The 23,041-nt window shown below is 43.9% G+C and overlaps 1 protein-coding gene across 2 annotated transcripts in view; it reads right to left on the bottom strand.

The window, feature by feature from the left end:
• Positions 1 to 23,041, bottom strand: part of ANKRD33B (ankyrin repeat domain 33B) — a 331,620-nt gene that overhangs the window by 65,552 nt on the left and 243,027 nt on the right. For both annotated transcript variants that reach the window (XM_056520141.1, XM_056520142.1), the window contains one exon: positions 9,585 to 9,725. In XM_056520141.1, the coding sequence (XP_056376116.1) occupies positions 9,585 to 9,725 (141 nt within the window). The remainder of the gene's footprint in view (positions 1 to 9,584; positions 9,726 to 23,041) is intronic.

The raw sequence follows: 23,041 nt of genomic DNA, 5'->3' as shown, positions 1-23,041 counted from the left end.
GTGCCAATGCCCAGGGGGGTCCTGAGACCCCCCATGTAGGTGACTGCCGCAAATTGCCGGTGATTTCACACCAGTGATTTGCGGCGATTCCGGGTCACATGGGTCTCTGGTGACCCGGAAAATAAGAGGGATCGGGGTTGTCCAAGACACCCAGGATCCCCCTGAAGGGATAGGAGTGAAGTGACACCCCTCCTATCCCTGCTATTGGTCGACCAATAGCAGATCGGGGTGGGGGGGTTAACGTTCGGTTCCCCCGTTCTGCCAATCCACAGTAGGCTGGGCAGAATGGGGAACCAACAGGGACTGGCGCCGAAGGTCCACTCACCCATCGGCAGTGGCAGCAGGCGACGATGCGGCTTCCTGGATCCTACGGAAGCCGGTGGAGGGCTACAATCTGAGACCACTATACAGTGGTCTCTAAACTGTAGCCCTCCAGATGTTGCAAAGCTGCAACTCCCAGCATGCCCAGACAGCTGTTGGGATTTGTAGTTTTACAACAGCTGGAGGGCTACAGTTTGGAGATCACTGTGCAGTGGTTTCTAAACTGTGGCCCTTCAGATACTGTCTCAGCATGCTGGGAGTTGTAGTTGCATACCTCCAGCTGTTACATAACTACATCTCCCAGCATGCCTTTCGGTGATCAGTACATGCTAGGAGTTGTAGTTTTGCAACAGCTGGAGGCACACTGGTTGGAAAATACTGAGTTAGGTAACAGAACCTAACCAGAACCAGTGTGCCCCCTATGCAATCCCTAATTTGGTCCTCAAATGCTCATGGCGCTCTCTCACTTCGGAGCCTTGTCGTATTTCAATGAAACAGTTTAAGGCCACATATGGGGTATTTCCGTACTCGAGAGCAATTGCACTACAAATTATGGGGGGGGGGGACTTTTTCTCCTTTTACCCCTTATGAAAAGGAAAAGTTGGGGTCTACACCAGCCTGTTAGTGTAAAAAAAATAAAAATAACATTTGTACAGTTGAGCCCTAAATTGGTGATTTGCACAGGGGTGGCTGATGTTACAGCGGTTCTGACATAAACGCAAAAAAATAAATACCCATGTGTGACCCCATTTTGGAAACTACCCCCCTCACAGAACGTAACAAGGAGTATAGTGAGCATTAACACTGCACAAGTGTTTGACGAATTCTCGTTAAAGTTGGATGGGAAAATTAAGAAAGCATTTTTTTTTCATTAAAATGCTGGTGTTACCCTAAATTTTTCATTTTCACAAGGGAAAATCGTAAAAAAGCCCCCCAAAATTTGTAACCCCATTTCTTCTGAGTAATAGCATGCCCCATATGTGGATGAAAAGTGCTCTGCGGGTGCACTACAATGCTCAGAAGCGAAGGAGCTCCATAGGGCTTTTAGAAAGAAAATTTGTCCGGAATTGAAAGCCACGTGTAGTGCCAGAACAATGGACGACCCCACATGTGACCCCATTTAGGAAACTACACCCCTCACGGAATGTCATAAGGGGTGCAGTGAGCACTTACGCCCCACAGGTGTCTGACAGATTTTTGGAACAGTGGTCAATGAAAATGAAAAATGTAATTTTTCACTTGCACAGACCACTGTTCCAATGATCTGTCAAACGTCAGTGGGGTGTAAATGCTCACTGCACCCCTTATTAAATTCTGTGAAATGTGTAGTTTCCAAAATGGGGTCACATGTGGGGGGGGGGGGGTTCACTGTTCTGGCACCACGGGGGGCTTTGTAAATCCACATGGCCCCTGACTTCCATTCCAAACAAATTCTGTCTCCAAAAGCCCAATGGCGGTCCTTCTCTTCTAAGCATTGTAGTGCGCCAGCAGGACACTTGACGTCCATACATGGGGAATTTCCATACTCAAAAGAAATGGGGTTACAAATTTTGGGGGGCATTTTCTCTTATTACCCCTTGTAAAAATGTAAAATTTGGGACAAAAACTGCATTTTTGTGAAAAATTTGTTGTTTTTAATTTACACATCCGACTTTAAAAAAATACCCCATCCTAACATGGGGTATTTCCAGAAATGGGGTTACAAATTTTGGGGGGCATTTTCTCCTATTACCCGTTGTAAAAATGTAAAATTTGGGGAAAAACCAGCATTTTTTTTTCTCATTTACACATCTGACTTTAACGAAAAGTCGTCAAACACCTGTGGGATGTTAAGGCTCCCTGTACCCCTTGTTACGTGCCTTGAGGGGTGTAGTTTCCAAAATAGTATGCCATGTGGGTGTTTTTTTGCTGTTCTGGCACCATAGGAGCTTCCTAAATGTGACATGCCTCTCAAAAACCATTACAGAAAAACTCACTCTCCAAAATCCCATTGTTGCTCATTCCATTCTGAGCCCTCTACTGCACTCGCCGAGCACATCACATACACATATGAGTATTGCCTTACTTGAGAGAAATTGGGTTACAAATTTTGTGGGGCTTTTTCTCCTATTACCCCTTGTAAAAATTCAAAAACTGGGTCTACAAGAACATGAGTGTGTAAAAAATGAAGATTTTGAATTTTCTCCTTCATTTTCCTGCTATTCCTGTGAAACACCTAAAGGGTTAACAAACTTTCTGAATGTCATTTTGAATACTTTGAGGGGGTGCAGTTTTTATAATGGAGTCATTTATTGGGTATTTCTAAAAATAAGGCCCTTCAAATCTACTTCAAAACTGAACTGGTCCCTGAAAAATTCCGATTTTGAAAATTTTGTGAAAAATTTGAAAATTGCTGTTGAACTTTGAAGTCCTCTGATGTCTTCCAAAAGTAAAAACATGTCAAATTTATGATGCAAGCATGAAGTAGACATATAGTATATGTGAATCAATATATAATTTTTTGTGAATGACCATTTTCCTTACGAGCAGAGAGCTTCAAAGTTAGAATACTGCAAAATTTTTTACTAGGAAATGATGCAAGTATTGACAAAAATTTACCACTAACATAAAGTAGAATATGTCACGAAAAAACTAGAATCAGAATGAAAAGTAAAAGCATCCCAGAATTATTAATGCTTAAAGTGACAGTGGTCAGATTTGCAAAAAATGCTCCCGTCCTTAGAGTTATAATGGGCTCCATCCCCAAGGGGTTAAGGGCCAAGCCCATTTTGACTTTAAGGACCAGGCCAATTTTATTTTAGTATTTTTGTTTTTTTCTCCTCGTCTTCTAAAAATCATAACTATTTTATATTTTCATCCACAGACTAGTATGAGTGCTTGTTTTTTGCGTGACCAGTTATCCTGCATAATGACATCACTCACCATAAAAGGTATGGCGCAACAAAAAAATACTATTTGTGTGGGGAAATTAAAAAGAAAACCGCAATTTAGCAAATTTTGGAAGCTTTATGTTTTCACGCCGTTCAATTTACGGTAAAAATGACGTGTTATTTATTCTGTGGGTCAATACGATTAAAATGATACCCATGATTATATACTTTTCTATTATTGTTACGCTTAAAAAAAATCGCTAACTTTTTAACCAAATTAGTATGTTTAAAATCCTTCTATTTTGACGACCTATAACTTTTAAATTTTTCCGTATAAGCAGCGGTATGAGGGCTAATTTTTTGCGCCATGATCTGTATTTTTTAACGATACCACATTTGTGTATATAAAACTTTTATGAATTTTTTTTTATTCAAATGTGACAAAAAAGCAGCAATATTGTTTTTTTTTTTTTTATACGTTGACGCCGTTCACCGTACAGGTTCAATAACATTATATTTTAATAGTTTGGACATTTACACATGCGGCGATACCAAATATGTGTATTAATTCTTTTTATTTTTTTTTTACATTTTATGGGGTAAAATGGGAAAAAAGGACATTTTACATTTTTATTAGAGGAGGGGATTTTTCTAATTTCTTTTTACTTTTACTTTCATTTTTACACTTTAATTGTCCCCCTAGGGGACTATCTAGAGCAGTGATCCCCAAACTGTGGCCCTCCAGATGTTGCAAAACTACAATTTGTTTAATTTATTTATCAATGATATAGAGGATGGCATTAACAGCTCTGTTGCTATTTTTGCAGATGACACCAAGCTTTGTAGCACGGTACAGTCTATAGAGGATGTGTATAGGTTACAAGATGACTTGGATAGACTAAGTGTCTGGGCATCCACTTGGCAAATGAGGTTCAATGTGGATAAATGTAAAGTTATGCATCTGGGTACTAATAACATGCATGCATCGTATGTCTTAGGGGGGATTAAACTGGAAGAATCACTGGTAGAGAAGGATCTGGGTGTACTTGTGGATCACAGACTACAGAATAGCATGCAATGGCTGTTTAAGGGGCCATTTAACCCCTTAAGGACCAAGGACGTACCGGTACGTCCTTGGTCCTACTCCGGTGATATAACGCGGGGTTACACGGTAACCCCTCATCATATCACGGCGGGCCCGGCGTCATAGTGAAGACGGGACCCGCCGCTAATAGCGCGCAGCGCCGATCGCAGTGCCGCGCGCTATTAACCCTTTAGCCGCGCGCTCAGAGCCGACCCGCGGCTAAAAGCGAAAGTGAAACCTGCCGGTTAACTCAGTGGGCTGTTCGGGATAGCCGTGGCATCCCGAACAGCTTACAGGACAGCGGGAGGGCCCCTACCTGCCTCCTCGCTGTCCAATCGCCGAATGACTGCTCAGTGCCTGAGATCCAGGCATGAGCAGTCATGCGGCAGAATCATCGATCACTGGTTTCCTATGAGAAACCAGTGATCAATGATAAAGATCAGTGTGTGCAGTGTTATATCATTTAACCCCTCCCCTATTAAAAGTTTGAATCACCCCCCTTTTCCCATAAAAAAAAAACACAGTAAAAATAAAAATAAACATATATGGTATCACCGCGTGCGGAAATGTCCGAATTATAAAAATATATCATTAATTAAACCGCTCGGTCAATGGCGTGCGCGCAAAAAAATTCCAAAGTCCAAAATAGTGCCTTTTTGGTCACTTTTTATATCATTTAAAAATGAATAAAAAGCGATCAATAAATCCTATCAATGCAAAAATGGTACCGTTAAAAACTTCAGATCGCGGCGCAAAAAATTAGCCCTCATACCGCCCCATACACGGAAAAATAAAAAAGTTATAGGGGTCAGAAGATGACAATTTTAAACGTATAAATTTTCCTGCATGTAGTTATGATTTTTTCCAGAAGTACGACAAAATCAAACCTATATAACTAGGGTATCATTTTAATTGCATGGACCTACAGAATAAAGATAAGGTGTCATTTTTACCGAAAAATGTACTACGTAGAAACGGAAGCCCCCAAAAGTTACAAAACGGCGTTTTTTTTTTCAATTTTGTCGCACAATTATTTTTTTTCCCGTTTCACCGTAGATTTTTGGGCAAAATGACTGACGTCATTACAAAGTAGAATTGGTGACGCAAAAATAAGCAATCATATGGATTTGTAGGTGCAAAATTGAAAGAGTTATGATTTTTTAAAGGCAAGGAGCAAAAAACGAAAATGCAAAAACGGAAAAACCCCCGGTCCTTAAGGGGTTAAGGGGGGATATGATAAAAGTATATTAATGGCCCATACAAAAAATATGGAGAAAAACTGTTCCAGGTCAAACCCCCCCTAAAGGACGAGGGGGCACTCCCTCCGTCTGGAGAAGAAAAGGTTTAGTCTCAAGGGGCTTCTTTACCATAAGAACTGTGAACTTATGGAACAGTCTACCTCAGGAACTGGTCACAGCAGGAAAAATTAACAGCTTTAAAACAGGGTTAGATACATTCCTGGAACAAAATAACATTAATGCTTATGAAGAAATATAAAATCCCATCCCTTCCCCAATATCGCGCCACACCCCTACCCTTCAATTCCCTGGTTGAACTTGATGGACGTATGTCTTTTCAACCGTACTATGTAACTATGTAACAATTACTATGCAACATCTGGAGTGTGACAGTTTGGGGACCACTGATCTAGAGCAATCCTTTGATTGCTAATACTGTTCAGTGCTATGCATAGGGCATAGCACTGATCAGTGTTATCGGTAATCTTCTGCTCTGGTCTGCTCAATCTCAGACCAGAGCAAAAGACCTGGGAGACGGCCAGAGCCAGGTGAGGGGACCTCCGTTCGCCATGCTGGATGATGGGATCCCTGCGGCAGCGCTGTGGGCGATCCGATCATACATTTAAAGTACCGCACTGCCGCAGATGCCGTGATCTGTATTGATCACTACATCTGAGGGGTTAATGGCGGACATCCGCGCAATCGCGGATGTCCACCATTACCGGTGGGTCCCTGGCTGCTATCATCTGCTGATAGCAGCCGGAACCTGCCGTGCATGAATGCACACCATGGTGCGTTAAGTACCACGGCACCATGACGTACATTTATATCCATTATCGTTAAGGGATTAAATTGCATATACTGTTCAGAGTTATTGATCAGTTTTATCTACGATCTGCTGCTCTAGCCTAGCAAAGCAGGCTGGAGCAGCAGAGAAGACACAGAAGCAGGTAGGGATCCTCTGGCCATCATGTAAACTGATTGGGACCCTGCAATTACCTTGAGGTGGTCCCGAATCAGCTTACAAAACTAAGCCCACACAAAGAAATGTACTGTAGGTCCCGTGATTGTCCTTGATCACAGAATCTAAAGGGTTAATAACCCAGCAGCAGCGATCCCCACTGCAGGTGTGGTGTCGGGATGAGTAATGTGTAATTAACTGTTTTATGATGCCAGGGAGTGGTTGACCTATACACCACCCGAGGTAGGCCAGCTTCATCTGTGCCTGGCACGGGGCAAATAATCACTCTGATGCACGGTTACGGTTAACTGGCTTGCTTTACTGAGGTTGGAAAGTTGGTAAAATCCGTTACAGCTCAGATCGGCATGAAAGAGTTGTAGGGTAAACTTAGAGAAGCTTATCGGCTTGCTGAGATTTATAGTTGATTGTGCTGTATATGACTGACTTGACTTGTATTGCAGCCCACGCTATACTGGAGTTGCTTCGACTTGACTAGCTTGCAGGACTTAACTTGTACAATATCCCCAAGACTGTAGGCTTACCGCAAGGCTTTGACTTTCACCTGGGTAGTGGGGTTAACTGGTAATAGATGCGTGATTGCTGGAATAGGCCTCAGGCCTCCTTTCAGATCCACCTCACATACTTCACTCCTCACCAAACTGTACCTCAGAACAAACTCAACTCTGAACTCTAGCTACAGTATATAAGGGGACAATTTAGAGCCTTCCCATTGGCTGATAAGTCACATGTTCACCTCTGCATACTCCCCTTAACAACAAGGTCCTTGACAACAGGTTTGTTAAGGTAACAAGTGCATAGAAAATACAATACATTAACCTTTATATAAAACATTGCACTATATAGTGCATTATAGAGAGTTCTGAGGTGAGTGGGCCCAAGACGGACGTTAAAGTACCATCTGCCTCACAGGATGGGCAGGAGCACAGAAGAACATGTGATTCTGTACGGGGTCACCACACAGGCTATTAGCCTTGGACCCTGGCTGATGCGAGCCAGGATCACACGGCAGGGAGTGGGATGATGTCACAATCCTGCTCGATGCGGTCACCCCTTCCCAGGATGTACCCATATATCCTATAGCAGGAAGGGGTTAAAGCGCAACTGAGTTTTTAGCCCCCCAGACTACTACAATGTTGTTACAGATGTCCATAACATGAGTGTAACCATACCTTTATCACTTTTCCTCCTTCTTTTATAACTTCTAAAATACATTTATTCAGCGGTCAAGCACAGTCGGATAGGCATGGCTTGGGGTTCTCAAAGCCCCGCTGCCGCCACGCCTATCCTCTCCTTTCAGTGCTGGGATCGCTGCGTAGTAAGACACACCGCATCCACCCCTCCTGATGTGCGCGCGCACCACCGCCCTACATTGACAGAGCGAGTACTTGCTCCCACTGCCTGTGCGCTCACTGCGCAGGTGCAGTAGAGGAAGGGAGGGGTGCAGTGCTCCCAGCGCTGAAAGGAGAGAATAGGCGTGGCGGCAGGAGGGCTTTGCGAACCCCAAGCCACGCCTATCCGACTGTGCCGACTTTTTTAAAATCAACTGGTGCAAGAAAGTTAAACAGGTTTGTAAATTACTTTGATTTAAAAACTTTAATCCTTCCAGTACTTTTCAGCTGCTGTATACTACAGAGGAAGTTCTGTCCTTTTCTGTCTGACCACAGTGCTCTCTGCTGACACCTCTGTCCATGTCAAGAACTGTCCAGAGGAGGATAGGTCTGCTATGGGTATTTGCTCCTGATCTGGACAGTCCGAGGTTGCAATAGCTTCTCCTGGAACAGGCACGGGGTACTGAATACATCGATGCAAGGTTAAGGATACCTATCTTTTCTTTTGCTGGAGGTAGCAGATCTCAAATAATACAATCTCTTGTGCAGAGGCATGGGCAGAGTGGAACCTGGGGAGCCTGTCGCCTTGCTGTTGAACGCAGCTTTAAGATTATTGACAGCACACACTGACTTGAAATACTTTAACTAGACTGACTGATGTAGAGATTTTCCCCAAGAGGCAATCTTTAGCCCACAGGACTGCCTTTGGTGCTGGGACAACACACCAACACGCCCCCTCAATGCATCACTATGGGAGAGCCGAAGCGCTGCACTCCAGAATCTCTGGCTCTCCCTTAGAGCTGCATGGAGCGTTAGGAGAGCCGAGGAGCTGTGTGGGAGATCGCGGGTTGACATTGGTCGGACTCCATGCAATCTGATACTTATCCCCTATCCTAACCTAGGGGATATGTTTTTCTATCCCAGAGTACTCCTTTAAGTAGAAGTTAGTTTTAATTCTAGCTAGGACAAAAGAGTACCACAACAAGTGCATTGTAGTTTCTTGTATATTGGTATATATAGCTGAAGATGGTTAGTGCCCATGCTAACCCCTGTCTACTTCCAAAGCTCTTATACTGGGCATATCGGCATTAGAACTTGACCACAAAACAATCAATGTGGGTAGCCTGGATAAAGAATCACATTTATATTGTGAGAGACAAATAAAAATCCTAGACACATAAAAATTACAATCAAAATAAGTTACTGAGTAATAGTGTTGAGCGGCATAGGCCATATTCGAATTCGCGATATCTCGCGAATATGTGGACGAATATTCGTCATATATTCGCTAAATTCGCATATTTGTAATATTCGTGTTTTATGTTCGCATATGCGAAAATTTGCGTAAGTGGAAATTTGCATATTCGAAAATTAGCATATACAAAATTAACATAAGCAAACATTTGCATATACGAAAATTTGCATATGCAAATTTCCGCATATGCGAAAATTAGCACGTCAGTCTCACACAGTAGTATTAGAGCCTTCTTTACACCACACAAGCTGGAAGCAGAGAGGGGTGATCACTGTGATGTGTACTGTGAAAAAAAAAAATATTCGGAATTACGAATATATAGTGCTATATTCGCGAATATTCGCGATTTTGCTAATAAAATTCGCATTGCGAATATTCGCGAGCAACACTACTGAGTAGCATAATACTTTTTTTTGTTGTTGTAGCATATGACAGGTATGCTAAGAGCTCATGTTTTACATTTAACTAAAAAAATTAAATTTGAATTAAAACACAAATACACTTACCAGCTAACATTAAAGCTCGAACACAATCCGTTCTGCCTTGAATTGATGCTTTCATTAATGCTGTGAATCCATGAATATTTCTCTTCTCAAGGTTTAGATCGGGGTAATAATTCAGCAAATAGTTTGTGATTGTTATATGTCCTGAAAAGTTAAATAAAGAATAGTCTCTATAATATAAACTGAAACAATATTTATCTACTACATAGATGACAGAATTTTATGGTATTGGATTATGGCCCACAGCTGTAGCTATTTATTATACCTATCTGTACAAGTACAACATGATATGGCAGAGATTTGATGGCAGTAGGAGGGGGTGTTACTAAGCTGCAAAAATAAACAAGATATGCATTGTCCTCAAGTCAGTTAAAATTAACCCCTTAAGGACATGAGCCGTAAATGCACAGTACTTTGCGCACATCGCTGTACATTTACTGCAGACATCAGCGATCACTCTGATGTCCACCATTAACCCAATAGATGTCATGGTCAATGCCGATCAAGGCATCTATAGGGAAACCGGAGGTTCAAGTGGGCTGTGCAGATGGGGTCTGTTAAGTGCAGGTTGCCACTGGAGTTCTCCTTACTTCCCTCCAGTGTTAGGATGGCCCAGCTTCCTGTGCAGCCCGGAGATCCAGATTTTAACAAGACAGGAGACAGGATATTCACATTATACTAAATTATTTACTGAATTGATAACAGCAAGCAAAGAGTTAATAAACAGTTAACAAGAAAAAAAGTTGAAGCAATACATTAAAGGGTAGCTCCCACCATCCTATTTTTTTTTCTGTCCCTGCCTATTGCCAATCTATCACTAACCCCCTCCCTGCTTTTAATTTTTATTTTTACTATATTAAAAATGCTTTTTGTCTGCCTGGTAGTGTGCTCACTACCAGGCAGACTTCCCCAGCAGGCACCACGTCACCGATGCCTGCTGGGGGGACTTCTGCCCTTAGTTCATCTACACAGGGTGCCTCCAGCTGTTTCATCACTACAACTCCCAGCTTGCCCTGACATCTATTGGCTGTCAGGGCATGCTGGGAGTTGTAGTATTGAAACAGCTGGAGGCACCCTGTGTAGATAAACTATCAGTTACATGCGGCGCTAGCCGTCCCCTCCGTCTCCCTCCCCCCCCCCCCCCCCGCGCCATACCCCGTTCCCTCCATCACAACACCCCCCCCCCCCCCCCCGCGCCATACCCTGTTCCCTCCATCACAACCCCCCCCCCCCCCCATTACACTTACTGCAGAGTCCGGCAGCGGGCGTGCAGGGACAACGGCGGTGACGAGGCGGCGGCAGCGATGTGCGGGAGGAGTGGCCCAGCCAGTGGCCGGGGAGCCAATGCGCTCGCTCCCTGCCTGTCTGATTGACAGGCAGGGAGCGAGCGCAGGCTGAATGAAAAAGGACCGATGCCCGGACGCGTCGGTCCTTTTTCAGGCGTGACGTCACGCCAGGCTGCAGCCGGCCACTAGGAGGGAGACCCCCTAGTGGCCAGTTTTCAAATGTAAGTTAAACAATTTTAATAAAAAAAAAAAAAGTATATTAGAGATATGTTGTAGTACATAAGTACTACAACATATCAAAAAATAAAGTTGGTCACAGTGCCAGCATTGCAGAATTGCCGGGGTAATAAGGTTGCACGATATATCGCAGAAGCAATCTAATCGTGATTTTTGCTTTTTGGAAGAATGTGACAAGGGGGGGGGGATTTGATAAGGGGGAGGAATGTGACATGGAGGGAGGGAGAATGTGACAAGTGGGAAGAATGTGACAGAGGGGGGAATGTGACAAGGGGGAAGAATGTGACAAGGGGGGGATGTGACAGGGGGGAATGTGACAAAGGGGAAGAATGTGACAAGGGGGAGGAGAATGTGACAAGGGAGGGGGGAGGAATGTGACAAGGGGGGGGGGGAGGGGCGGCGGGTATAAAATGGGTAGGTACAATACATAACGCCAAATTTCCATGCAAAAAATTGTACCACTTTTGGTACAAATTTCCTGACATAATCATACCGCCAGGGAGGTTAAGTCCAGTATTTAATCAGTAAAGGTACAGTTCAGGTGAATATAAGGACCCCTCATGTGAAGCCCCTCCTCTTTCTTTGCTGCTAATGGTTAAGATAAGTTCAGTATTTTTGCACTCTCTATCTCTATATATGTATATATAAAATAATTCTCATTATGTATATTCTCTTATTGTTTTAAAGGGGTACTCCAGTGGAAAACTTTTTTTTAAAATCAACTGGTGCCAGAAAGTTAAACAGATTTGTAAATTACTTCAATTAAAAAATCTTAATCCTTCCAATACTTATTATCTGCTGAATACTACAGAGGAAATTCTTTTGTTTTTGGAACACAGTGCTCCCTGCTGACATGACGAGCACAGTGCTCTCTGCTGACATCTCTGTCCATTTTAGGAAATGTCCAGAGTAGGAGAAAATCCCCATAGCAAACATATGCTGCTCTGGACAGTTCCTAAAATGGACAGAGATGTCAGCAGCGAACACTGTGCTCATGATGTCAGCAGAGAGCACTGTGTTCCAAAAAGAAAATAATTTCCTCTGTAGTATTCAGAAGTTAATAAATACTGGAAGGATTAAGATTTTTTTTAATAGAAGTAATTTACAAATCTGTTTAACTTTCTGGCACCAGTTGATTTAAAAAAAAAAAAAAAAGATTTCACAGGAGTACCCCTTTCATTCATTTTCTCAGTATATATATATTCAATCCCTTGTCAATTTTTAAAATTTTTTATCCTTTTCATCCCTATTTTTACTCATATATGTGCTATATATTTCTATTCTTAACTACATTCTTTTTATATATTTTTCTTGTTACTGCATTTTTACAATTCATTGTCTAGTTGTACATTTACCTCAGGCACAGCTCTGTGGTGTCCCTGCTTCCTGCGCTTGGGCTGGTGAACAGCTACTTATACTCAAATCACCTCAGACATGGGCATCCATTTTTCTGTCACATCACTGGTTCTCCTGTCAGCTGGTTACCTCTCAGATCTGTGGTGTCCCTGCTTCCTATGCTTGGGCTGGTGACCAGCTCCACGCTCAAATTACCTAAGACACAGGCATCCATTTTTCTGGCACATCACTCATTCTCCTGTCAGCTGGTTACCTCACAGCTTCAGCAGCCTGAGATTTCAGTCAGCGTTCAGCTCCTTTAAAAGACTGCTGCCATCTAGTGTTCATTTCAGATAACTACATTCAATATATTATAGTACCGTATATACTCGAGTAAAAGTCGACCCGAATATAAGCCAGGCCCCTAATTTTACCCCCAAAACCCAGGAAAAGTTATTGACTCTACTATAAGCCTAGGGTGGGAAATACATCATCCCCCCATGTAATCATCCAGACCCCCGTCATCATCCCCCCCTTCATCATCCCCCCTGTCAATCACTTCATCAGTGGTCTTCAACCTGTGGACCTCCAGATGTTGCAAAACTACAACTCCCAGCATGCCCAGACAGCCATCAGCCGTCCGTGCATGCTGGGAGTGTCAGTTTTGAAACATCTGGAGGTCCGCAGGTTGAAGACCACTGCAGCCTTTGTCATCATCCAGACCCCGTCATCATCCCCCCCCCCTTCATCATCACCCCCTGTCAATCCCTTCATCAGTGGTCTTCAACCTGCGGACCTCCAGACATGTACAGACATGCTGGGAGTTGTAGTTTTGAGACGTCTGGAGGTCCGCAGGTTGAAGACCGCTGCGGCCTTCGTCATCATCCCCCCCCCCCCCCTTATCATCACCGCCTGTCAATCCCTTCATCAGTGGTCTTCAACCTGCGAACCTCCAGAGGTTTCAAAACTACAACTCCCAGCATGCCCGGACAGCCATCGGCTGTCCGGGCATGCTGGGTGTTGTAGTTTTGAAACCTCTGGATGTCCGCAGGGTGAAGACCACTGCGGCCTTCGTCATCATCCAGTCCCCACCCCCTTTTGTTTTGTACTCACCTCCCCTCGGTGGGACGTTAGGGTGAGCTTGTCCGGGCCATCTATGCTGCAGGGATCGTCCGGTGGGGATGGTTAGTCGTTGCGGGCTGTCCATCTTCACCGGGGGGGCCTCTTCTCCGTGCTTCGGACCCAGCCCCGGAGTAGTGACGTTGCCTTGACGACGACGCACAGGGACGTTGCGCATGAACTTCCCTGTGCGTCGTCATCAAGGCAACGTCACTACTCCGGGGCCAGGGCCAAAGCGTGGAGAAGAGGCCCCCCCAGTGAAGATGGACAGCCCGCAAAGACTAACCATCCCACCGGATGGCCCGGACCAGCTCACCCTAATGTCCCAACGGGGGGAGGTGAGTACAAAACAAAAGGGGGGGGGGGCTGGATGATGACGAAGGCTGCGGACCTCCAGCTGATGGCTGTCCGGGTTTGCTGGGAGTTGTAGTTTTGCAACATCTGGAGGTCCGCAGGTTGAAGACCACTGATGAAGGGATTGACAGGCGGAGTTATCTCGAGTATAAGCCGAGGGGGGCGTTTTCAGCAAGAAAAATCGTGCTGAAAAACTCGGCTTATACTCGAGTATATACGGTAATTCTATTTATCCTTCATTTATTATAATATTTCCTATATTTTCTCATATATATATATATATATTTATATATATATTTTTTTAATTTTTTAATTTTTTCTATTCATACATGGAGAACAAGGAAACAACTAAAATGTCTGACACTCATAATTTTGATATTATAGATGAAAATCTATTACAGCCTATGGTGGACCACTCGGTCAACAAATCTGTACAGACAGCAGTTAGTTCTGCTTTGTCTTCCATACACGATGTAATTGCTAAATCCGTGGCTTCAGCAATGAACCGTAACACATATCATGGTTCCCCAGTAATGGGTCCAGCCACACCCTCTGAGTTTTCTTGGTCTGCAGAGGACTCCACCTCTCATATGGCAGGTGGATTTAAAGAGGGTAAAGCTACCCAAAAACGACATCACCTCATAACCGATCCTTCTGTTGCCAAACAAATGAGAATGGCATCACACGCAGGGGATCAGGTTTCTATAAAGGCTTTATCTAAAGCTCAATTCAAGAGGTCTCTAAGTTACCTCATAGACCCTCGGCCCTAGAGGAAGTAAACCATAGGCGGGCATCTAAGGCCTCTTCCCAGAGAAAGCCTACCTCCTTCTGTACTAAGCCGTCATAGACCCCCGGCCCCAGAGGAAGTAAACCATAGGCGGGCAGCTAAGGCCTCTTCCCAGAGAAAGCCTACCTCCTTCTCTACTGGGCCCTCATAGACCCTCGGCCCCAGAGGAAGTATACCATAAGCGGGCAGCTAAGGCCTCTTCCCAGAGAAAGCCTACCTCCTTCTCTACTAAGCCCTCATAGACCCTCGGCCCCAGAGGAAGTATACCGCAAACGGGCAGCTAAGGCCTCTTCCCAGAGAAAGCTAGCTCCTTCTCTAATAGGCCCCCATAGACCCTCGGCCCCAGAGGAAGTATGCCATAAGCGGACAGCTAAGGCCTCTTCCCAGAGAACGTAGCCACAATTACCCCGTAGGCTAACAGCCCAGGGTACAAAATCCCTATAATGACTGACTACCTAAAACTTAACTTTTATTATTTTTAAGTGATAATATGACCCAGTGATTGTGAATTAAAACCAGTGTCCCTGTGTCCTGTGTGGGGATTTATTCTGGTGGGTAGATACCCACACAATATATGAAATGGGGACCTGTCAAGTACCACCACCAATATGACCCATTTATATGTACAGGACACACTCAGGCACAAAGTAAACACGCAATTAAGACCAGAACTGCCTCTCTCTACATGTTTCGGTAAAACAACACAGTCATCAGGAGGTAACAATGAGGCAAACACCCATCCACGTGCATTGGCGGGATATTTATAAAGGTAAGGACACTAATTCATCATTCCGTGTCTCTCATCGGACCAATCATCATGTTGGTTCAGTATGCCTTCAATTTTGAATAAATCCCCAAAAGTGTCACCAGCAAAACACCCCCACACCATCACACCTCCTCCTCCACACCAGCACACCTGTGAAGTGAAAACCATTTCAGGTGACTACCTCTTGAATCTCAACAAGAGAATGCCAAGAGTGTGCAAAGCAGTAATCAAAGCAAAAGGTGGCTACTTTGAAGAACCTAGAATATGACATATTTTCAGTTGTTCCACACATTTTTTGTTATGTATATAATTCCACATGTGTTAATTCATAGTTTTAATGACTTCAATGTGAATCTACAATTTTCATAGTCATGAAAATAAAGGAAACTCTGAATGAGAAGGTGTGTCCAAACTTTTGGTCTGTACTGTATACATATACATCCGTCCCAAGGACGCTACATTATCGCGGTGGGACATCCAAGCTATTTGACCGCCGGCGGAGACAAATTTGCGAGCTAAGTGCCTCACTATTTCTTAGTTTCACATTTGCATCTATTACACCATAGCTGTATAGCTCTCCATGTTTTAACTGCATTTTCATGTTTCACCTATATCCTTGTGCTGGCAGTGTGCTGCTGCATTCTTCTGTTGCTATATATATATATATATATATATATATATATATATATATAGGGTCTATATACATATATATAGGGTGGGCCATTTATATGGATACCCCTTTAGAGGGGTTCTCCGGTGTATCCATATAAATGGCCCACCCTATATATGCATTGAGGGGAGGAGCGTGACGTCACACAGGGGCGGAGGCGTGACGTCACACGCCGCCGGCCTTGTGGTTGTCCGTAATCAGACCCGGAGCGAACAAGGGGACTGATTACAAATGGAGTGCCGCGTGCAACATCCCGGAGGTCCCCAGCAGCGGGACTCCCGCGATCAGGCATCTTATCCCCTATCCTTTGGAACAGGACCCTCAGTTTATGCAGAAGATTTTGTTCAGTGATGAGGCAAACTTTTATGTGAATGGTGAAGTTAACAAACAAAACCACCGCTATTGGTCCGACCCTAACCCACATCGGATAGATCCCTCTAAGACTGTTGGAACACAAAAATTGATGGTATGGTGTGGTATATGGGGTACAAAGATAGTGGGGCCATTCTTCATCAATGGAAACCTCAAGGCCACTGGATATATGCGAAACTGCTACATGATGATGTGTTTCCCTCTTTATGCACTGAAGCTGGCCCATTCCCTGAGTTTTTCCAGCAAGATGGTGCACCACCACATTATGGGTGTCAGGTCCGAACATTCCTAGATGAAATTGGCTGTGTAAGAGGGGGCGTGAAAGAGGGGGCGTGAAAGAGGAGTTACAAAAACAGGAGTTTGAAAGCAGGAGGTTGAGATCGCTGTGAGTGTTAATTTCTGAACCCACAAGGTCTACAAAAAATTTTAAGTGTAATTTTGACTGTCTGTTTTTTCCTATACATTTGTGAAATCCCCATAACTAGATGGCCTCCATGTTGGAAAATGCAGTCCAATGTACATCCTGTTCAATGTATGCAATCCTTGAACAACAGTTTGAGGGTGCATATTGTTGTGCGAGATGTGTGCTAGTTGTCCGTTTGGAAGCCCAGATCCTGCATCTAGAGGGGCGACTGGCAACAATGAGAAGCATTAACAACATGGAGAGGAGTCTCGTGCTCACTGAGCAGGCACTCTCGGGAATAGAGGTGGGGGAGGACAGTGGGACGGATTTGCAGGACAGTCAGGCAGTTAGCTGGGTTACAGTTAGAAAGAGGGGTAGGGGAAAAAGTGTCAGGGAGGCTAGTCCTGAACTGGCACGCCCCAATAAGTTTGCCCGCTTGGCAGATGAGGGGGATGCCATTACAGAGCTAGCAGAACTGCAGCAGGATACCGCCTCTGACCGCCAGGGGGGTGTCTGCTCCAGTAAGGAGGGAGGGAGGAGTACAGGGCAGGCCAGACAGGTACTAGTGGTGGGGGACTCAATTATTAGGGGAACAGACAGGGCAATCTGTCACAAAGACCGGGATCGCCGAACAGTGTGTTGTCTGCCTGGCGCACGAATTCGGCACATCGCGGATCGGGTTGACAGGTTGCTGGGCGGGGCTGGAGAGGACCCAGCAGTCATGGTACATATTGGCACCAATGACAAAGTAAGAGGTAGGTGGAGTGTCCTTAAAAATGATTTCAGGGACTTAGGCCGCAAGCTTAAGGCAAGGACCTCCAAGGTAGTATTTTCTGAAATACTACCAGTACCACGAGCCACACCAGAGAGGCAGCGGGAGATCAGGGAGGTAGATAAGTGGCTCAGAAGCTGGTGTAGGAAGGAAGGGTTTGGGTACATGGAGAACTAGGCTGACTTCGCTGTCGGTTACCGGCTCTACCGTAGGGATGGGCTGCACCTCAATGGGGAGGGTGCAGCTTTGCTTGGGGAGAAGATGGCTAGAAGGGTGGAGGAGTGTTTAAACTAGGGACTTGGGGGGAGGGAACCTACAGCAAAGAGGGGGAAGATAGTGTAGATAGAGAGGTGGGAATTATAAATGTACCTGGGGGTGGAGCGGAGGGAGGGGTTAGAATAGTTAATAGGAATAGGCTTCATAGGAAAATAAAACTTACACCCTTGAATCCCATTAACCCCAATAACATAAAGGATGGAAATGTAAAGTGTATGTTCACAAATGCCAGAAGCCTAGCAAATAAAATGGGGGAGCTTGAGGCCTTGATACTGGAGGAACATATTGATATAGTTGGGGTCACTGAGACATGGCTGGACTCCTCGCATGACTGGGCTGTCAATCTGCAGAGGTTTACATTGTTTCGCAAGGATAGAATGAACAGAAAAGGTGGTGGAGTCTGTCTGTATGTAAGAAGTGGTATGAAAGTCAGTGTGAACGATGCCATAGTGTGTGATGATTCTGAGGATGTGGAATCACTGTGGGTAGAATTACAAAAGGAGGGAAATACTGAAAAAATAATATTTGGTGTAATCTACAGACCCCCTAATATCACTGAAGAGATAGAAGTTCGGCTTCATAAACAAATAGAGAGGGCCGCCCGGGCAGGTACAGTGGTAATAATGGGAGATTTTAACTATCCAGATATAGATTGGGGTCCGGGGTTGGCTAAAACTACAAAGGGGCGACAATTCCTAAATTTATTGCAGGATAATTTTATGGGCCAGTTTGTGGAGGACCCAACAAGAAGTGATGCCTTGTTGGATCTGATCATTTCCAACAACGCAGAGCTGGTTGGTATTGTAACTGTGCGGGAAAACCTTGGTAATAGCGACCACAATATAGTTACTTTTGACTTAAAATGTAGAAAGCAAAGACAGGCGGGGAAAGCAAAAACATATAACTTTAAAAAGGCAAACTTCCCTGGGCTGAGGGCTGCACTACAGGACATAGACTGGGGGGAGGTATTGTCAAATACTGATACAGAAGGTAAATGGGACATCTTTAAATCAACTCTAAATAACTATACAGCTAAATATATACCAAAGGGGAACAAATATAAACGATTAAAACTAAATCCTACATGGCTGACACATGATGTTAAAAGAGCAATAAACAACAAAAAAATAGCCTTCAAAAAATACAAATCTGATGGGTCAGCGATAACATTTAAACAGTACAAAGAGCTTAATAAAATCTGTAAAAATGTAATAAAAACAGCAAAAATTCAAAACGATAGACAGGTGGCCAAAGAAAGCAAAACTAATCCTAAATATTTTTTTAGATATATAAATGCAAAAAAACCAAGGACAGAGCATCTAGGACCCCTTAATAATGATAATGGGGAGGTTGTCACAGGTGATCAAGAGAAAGCGGAGCTACTGAATGGGTTCTTTAGTTCTGTATACACTATGGAAAAAGGAGCTGACATTGGCCAGGTCAGTGCTGGTAACACATCATGTAATGTACTGAACTGGCTTAATGTAGAGATGGTACAAGGTAAGTTAAGTGATATAAATGTAAGCAAATCCACAGGGCCGGATGGACTACACCCAAGAGTTCTTAGAGAGGTAAGTTCAGTAATATCTGTACCCCTGTTCATGATATTTAGAGATTCTCTGGTGTCTGGTATTGTGCCAAGGGACTGGCGCAAGGCGAATGTAGTGCCAATCTTCAAAAAGGGCTCTAGGTCTTCCCCAGGAAACTATAGACCGGTAAGTTTAACGTGCATTGTGGGTAAATTGTTTGAAGGACTTATAAGGGATTACATACAGGAATACATAGGGGTTAATAGTATTATAAGTGATAGCCAGCATGGGTTTACTAAGGATAGAAGTTGTCAAACCAATCTAATTTGCTTTTATGAAGAGGTGAGTAGAAGCCTTGACAGAGGAATGGCTGTGGATATAGTGTTTCTGGATTTTGCTAAAGCGTTTGATACTGTCCCTCATAGACGTCTGACAGGTAAGTTAAGGTCTTTGGGTTTGGAAATTTTAGTTTGTAACTGGATTGAACACTGGCTCATGGATCGTACCCAGAGAGTGGTGGTCAATGATTCGTACTCTGATTGGTCCCCGGTTATTAGTGGTGTACCCCAAGGTTCAGTACTGGGCCCGCTGTTGTTTAATTTATTTATCAATGATATAGAGGATGGCATTAACAGCTCTGTTTCTATCTTTGCAGATGACACCAAGCTTTGTAGCACCGTACAGTCTATAGAGGATGTGCATAAGTTACAGGATGACTTGGATAGACTAAGTGTCTGGGCATCCACTTGGCAAATGAGGTTCAATGTGGATAAATGTAAAGTTATGCATCTGGGCACTAATAACCTACATGCATCGTATGTCTTAGGGGGGATTAAACTGTCAGAGTCACTGGTAGAGAAGGATCTGGGTGTACTTGTAGATCACAGACTACAGAATAGCATGCAATGTCAGGCTGCTGCTTCCAAAGCCGGCAGGATATTGTCATGTATCAAAAGAGGCATGGACTCAAGGGACAGGGACAAAATACTCACCCTTTATAAAGCATTGGTACGGCCTCACCTGGAATATGCTGTTCAGTTTTGGGCACCTGTCCATAAAAGGGACACTGCGGAGTTGGAAAGGGTGCAGAGACGCGTGACTAAACTAATATGGGGCATGGAACATCTTAGCTATGAGGAGCGATTAAAGGAGTTACAATTGTTTAGTCTTGAGAAGAGACGTTTAAGGGGGGATATGATAAACGTATATAAGTATATTAATGGCCCATACAAAAAATATGGAGAAAAACTGTTCCAGGTTAAACCCCCCCAAAGGACGAGGGGGCACTCCCTCCGTCTGGAGAAGAAAAAGTTTAGTCTCAAGGGGCGACACGCCTTCTTTACCGTGAGGACTGTGAATCTATGGAACGGTCTACCTCAGGAACTGGTCACAGGAGGAACAATTAACAGCTTTAAAACAGGATTAGATACATTCATGGAACAAAATAACATTAATGCTTATGAAGAAATATAAAATCCCATCCCTTCCCCAATATCGCGCCACACCCCTACCCCTTAATTCCCTGGTTGAACTTGATGGACATATGTCTTTTTTCGACCGTACTAACTATGTAACTATGTAACTATGTAACAGTTTCCTGGAAAATGTATTTGTCGTTGTGGGCCAGTTGAATGGCCCCTAAGGTCTCCCGATCTGATCCCCTTAGACTTTTATCTTTGGGGTCATCTGAAGGCAATTGTCTATGCTGTGAAGATACGAGATGTGCAGCACCTGAAACTACGGATACTGGAAGCCTGTGCTAGCATTTCTCCTGCGGTGTAGCTATCAGTGTGTGAAGAGTGGGAGAAGAGGGTTGCATTGACAATCCAACACAATGGGCAACACATTGAACAAATTTTATAAGTGGTCAGAAACTTGTAAATAACTCATGAAAGACTAAAGTATCGTTAAAACCAAGCACATCATTGTTTTTCTTGTGAAATTCCCAATAAGATTGATGTGTCACATGACCCTCTTCCTATTGAAAAAACAAAAGTTGGATTCAAAGTGGCCGACTTCAAAATGGTCGCCATGGTCACCTCCCATCTTGATAAGTTTCCCCCCTCACATATACTAATGTGATACCTCTTTTACAGAGTTCACCATGACCAACTCCTCTGGCAGAGAGTTCCACAGTCTCACTGCTCTTACAGTAAAGAACCCCCGTCTGTGTTGGTGTATAAACCTTCTTTCCTCAAGACATAGAGGATGCCACCTCGTTTTGAATACAGTCCTGGGTATAAATAGATCATGGGAGAGATCTCTGTACCGCCCCCTGATATATTTATACATAGTTATTAGGTTGCCCCTAAGCCTTCTTTTTTCTAAACTAAATAACCCCAATTCTGATAATCTTTCTGGGTCCTCCCATTCCCCGTATTATCCTGGTTGCCCGTCTTTGAACCCTCTCCAGCTTCACTATATCTTTCTTGTATACTGGTGCCCATACTGTACACAGTATTCTATGTGTGGTCTGACTAGTGATTTGTACAGTGGTAGAATTATTTCCTTGTCGTGGGCATCTATGCGCCGATTGATGCACCTCAGCTAAATTTACTGTTAACTAAGACTCTTAACTAAGACCTCCAACCTATCCAGATCCATTTGTAACAGTGCACTGTCCTCTATTGTGTTGACCACTTTACATAGTTTAGTATCATCTTCAAAGATTGCTAATTTACTATTCAACCACTCTGCAAGGTCATTAATGAATATATTAGATACAATAGGACCCAAGACTGACCCCTGTGGTACCCCACTAGTAACAGTCACCTGTGGTAGCCCTTGGGGGGTGTTGGTAGTGGGGGTATTGTTTCGGTAGATGAGGGGTTAATGTTAACCCTATAGTTCGTGACGCCAGGCTGAGGGCTAGTATGCTGAGGTAATCCTCCGGTCTATCGCCGCCCTTCCCAGAAACGACAGGTGCATGTAATGAAATGACTGAAGGTCCACAATGTACTTGAAGTTGAACTTGAGTAACTTTACTTAAGTGCTTGCGGTACATCCAATGAACAATGACAGTCTCAGGAATACAGTCTTATAGCTCAATGACTGACAATTGTTGCGGATCTTGAAATAAATTGGATTTAGGGTAATTATTGCAGATCCGTCCGGATTTAGGGGATAGATAAGGTCCTGTGATCTTGCAGAGTGCGTGGGGATTGTTACACTCAGAATTTAGAAGTTATCGGCCGTCGCCGCAAGGTTCAGGCCTAGACTCACAGATCTCAGCAGCGCAGATGCTTCTCGCTTGCTTGCACAGGAACAAGAGAGCGAACAATGGCCGCCGCTCCCTTATATGGGCAGGGGGCGGGGTTAATCTGATTGGTCCAAACATCTGTCATTCACTGTTACACAGTGTGATGGGATTGACTACGTCACAAGGACCTCCAAAGGTCCTAAAGCAGAAATACCATAGAGTTCACTTAACCACGTGACCTGCAGGTCCTGCTACGCTATGGGCAGGTAATTAACTATTTATAGGGCATTTATATAATAAGCTATTGGAGCAATAACTATCTGGATGAGAGGTGACTAGGGGTGAACTAGACAAT

The sequence above is a fragment of the Hyla sarda genome, chromosome 5 (assembly GCF_029499605.1).
Source record: "Hyla sarda isolate aHylSar1 chromosome 5, aHylSar1.hap1, whole genome shotgun sequence".
Taxonomy (NCBI): domain Eukaryota; kingdom Metazoa; phylum Chordata; class Amphibia; order Anura; family Hylidae; genus Hyla; species Hyla sarda.
The sequence above is the reverse complement of the archived record's forward strand: the minus strand, read 5'-3'. Positions and strand labels throughout refer to the sequence as shown.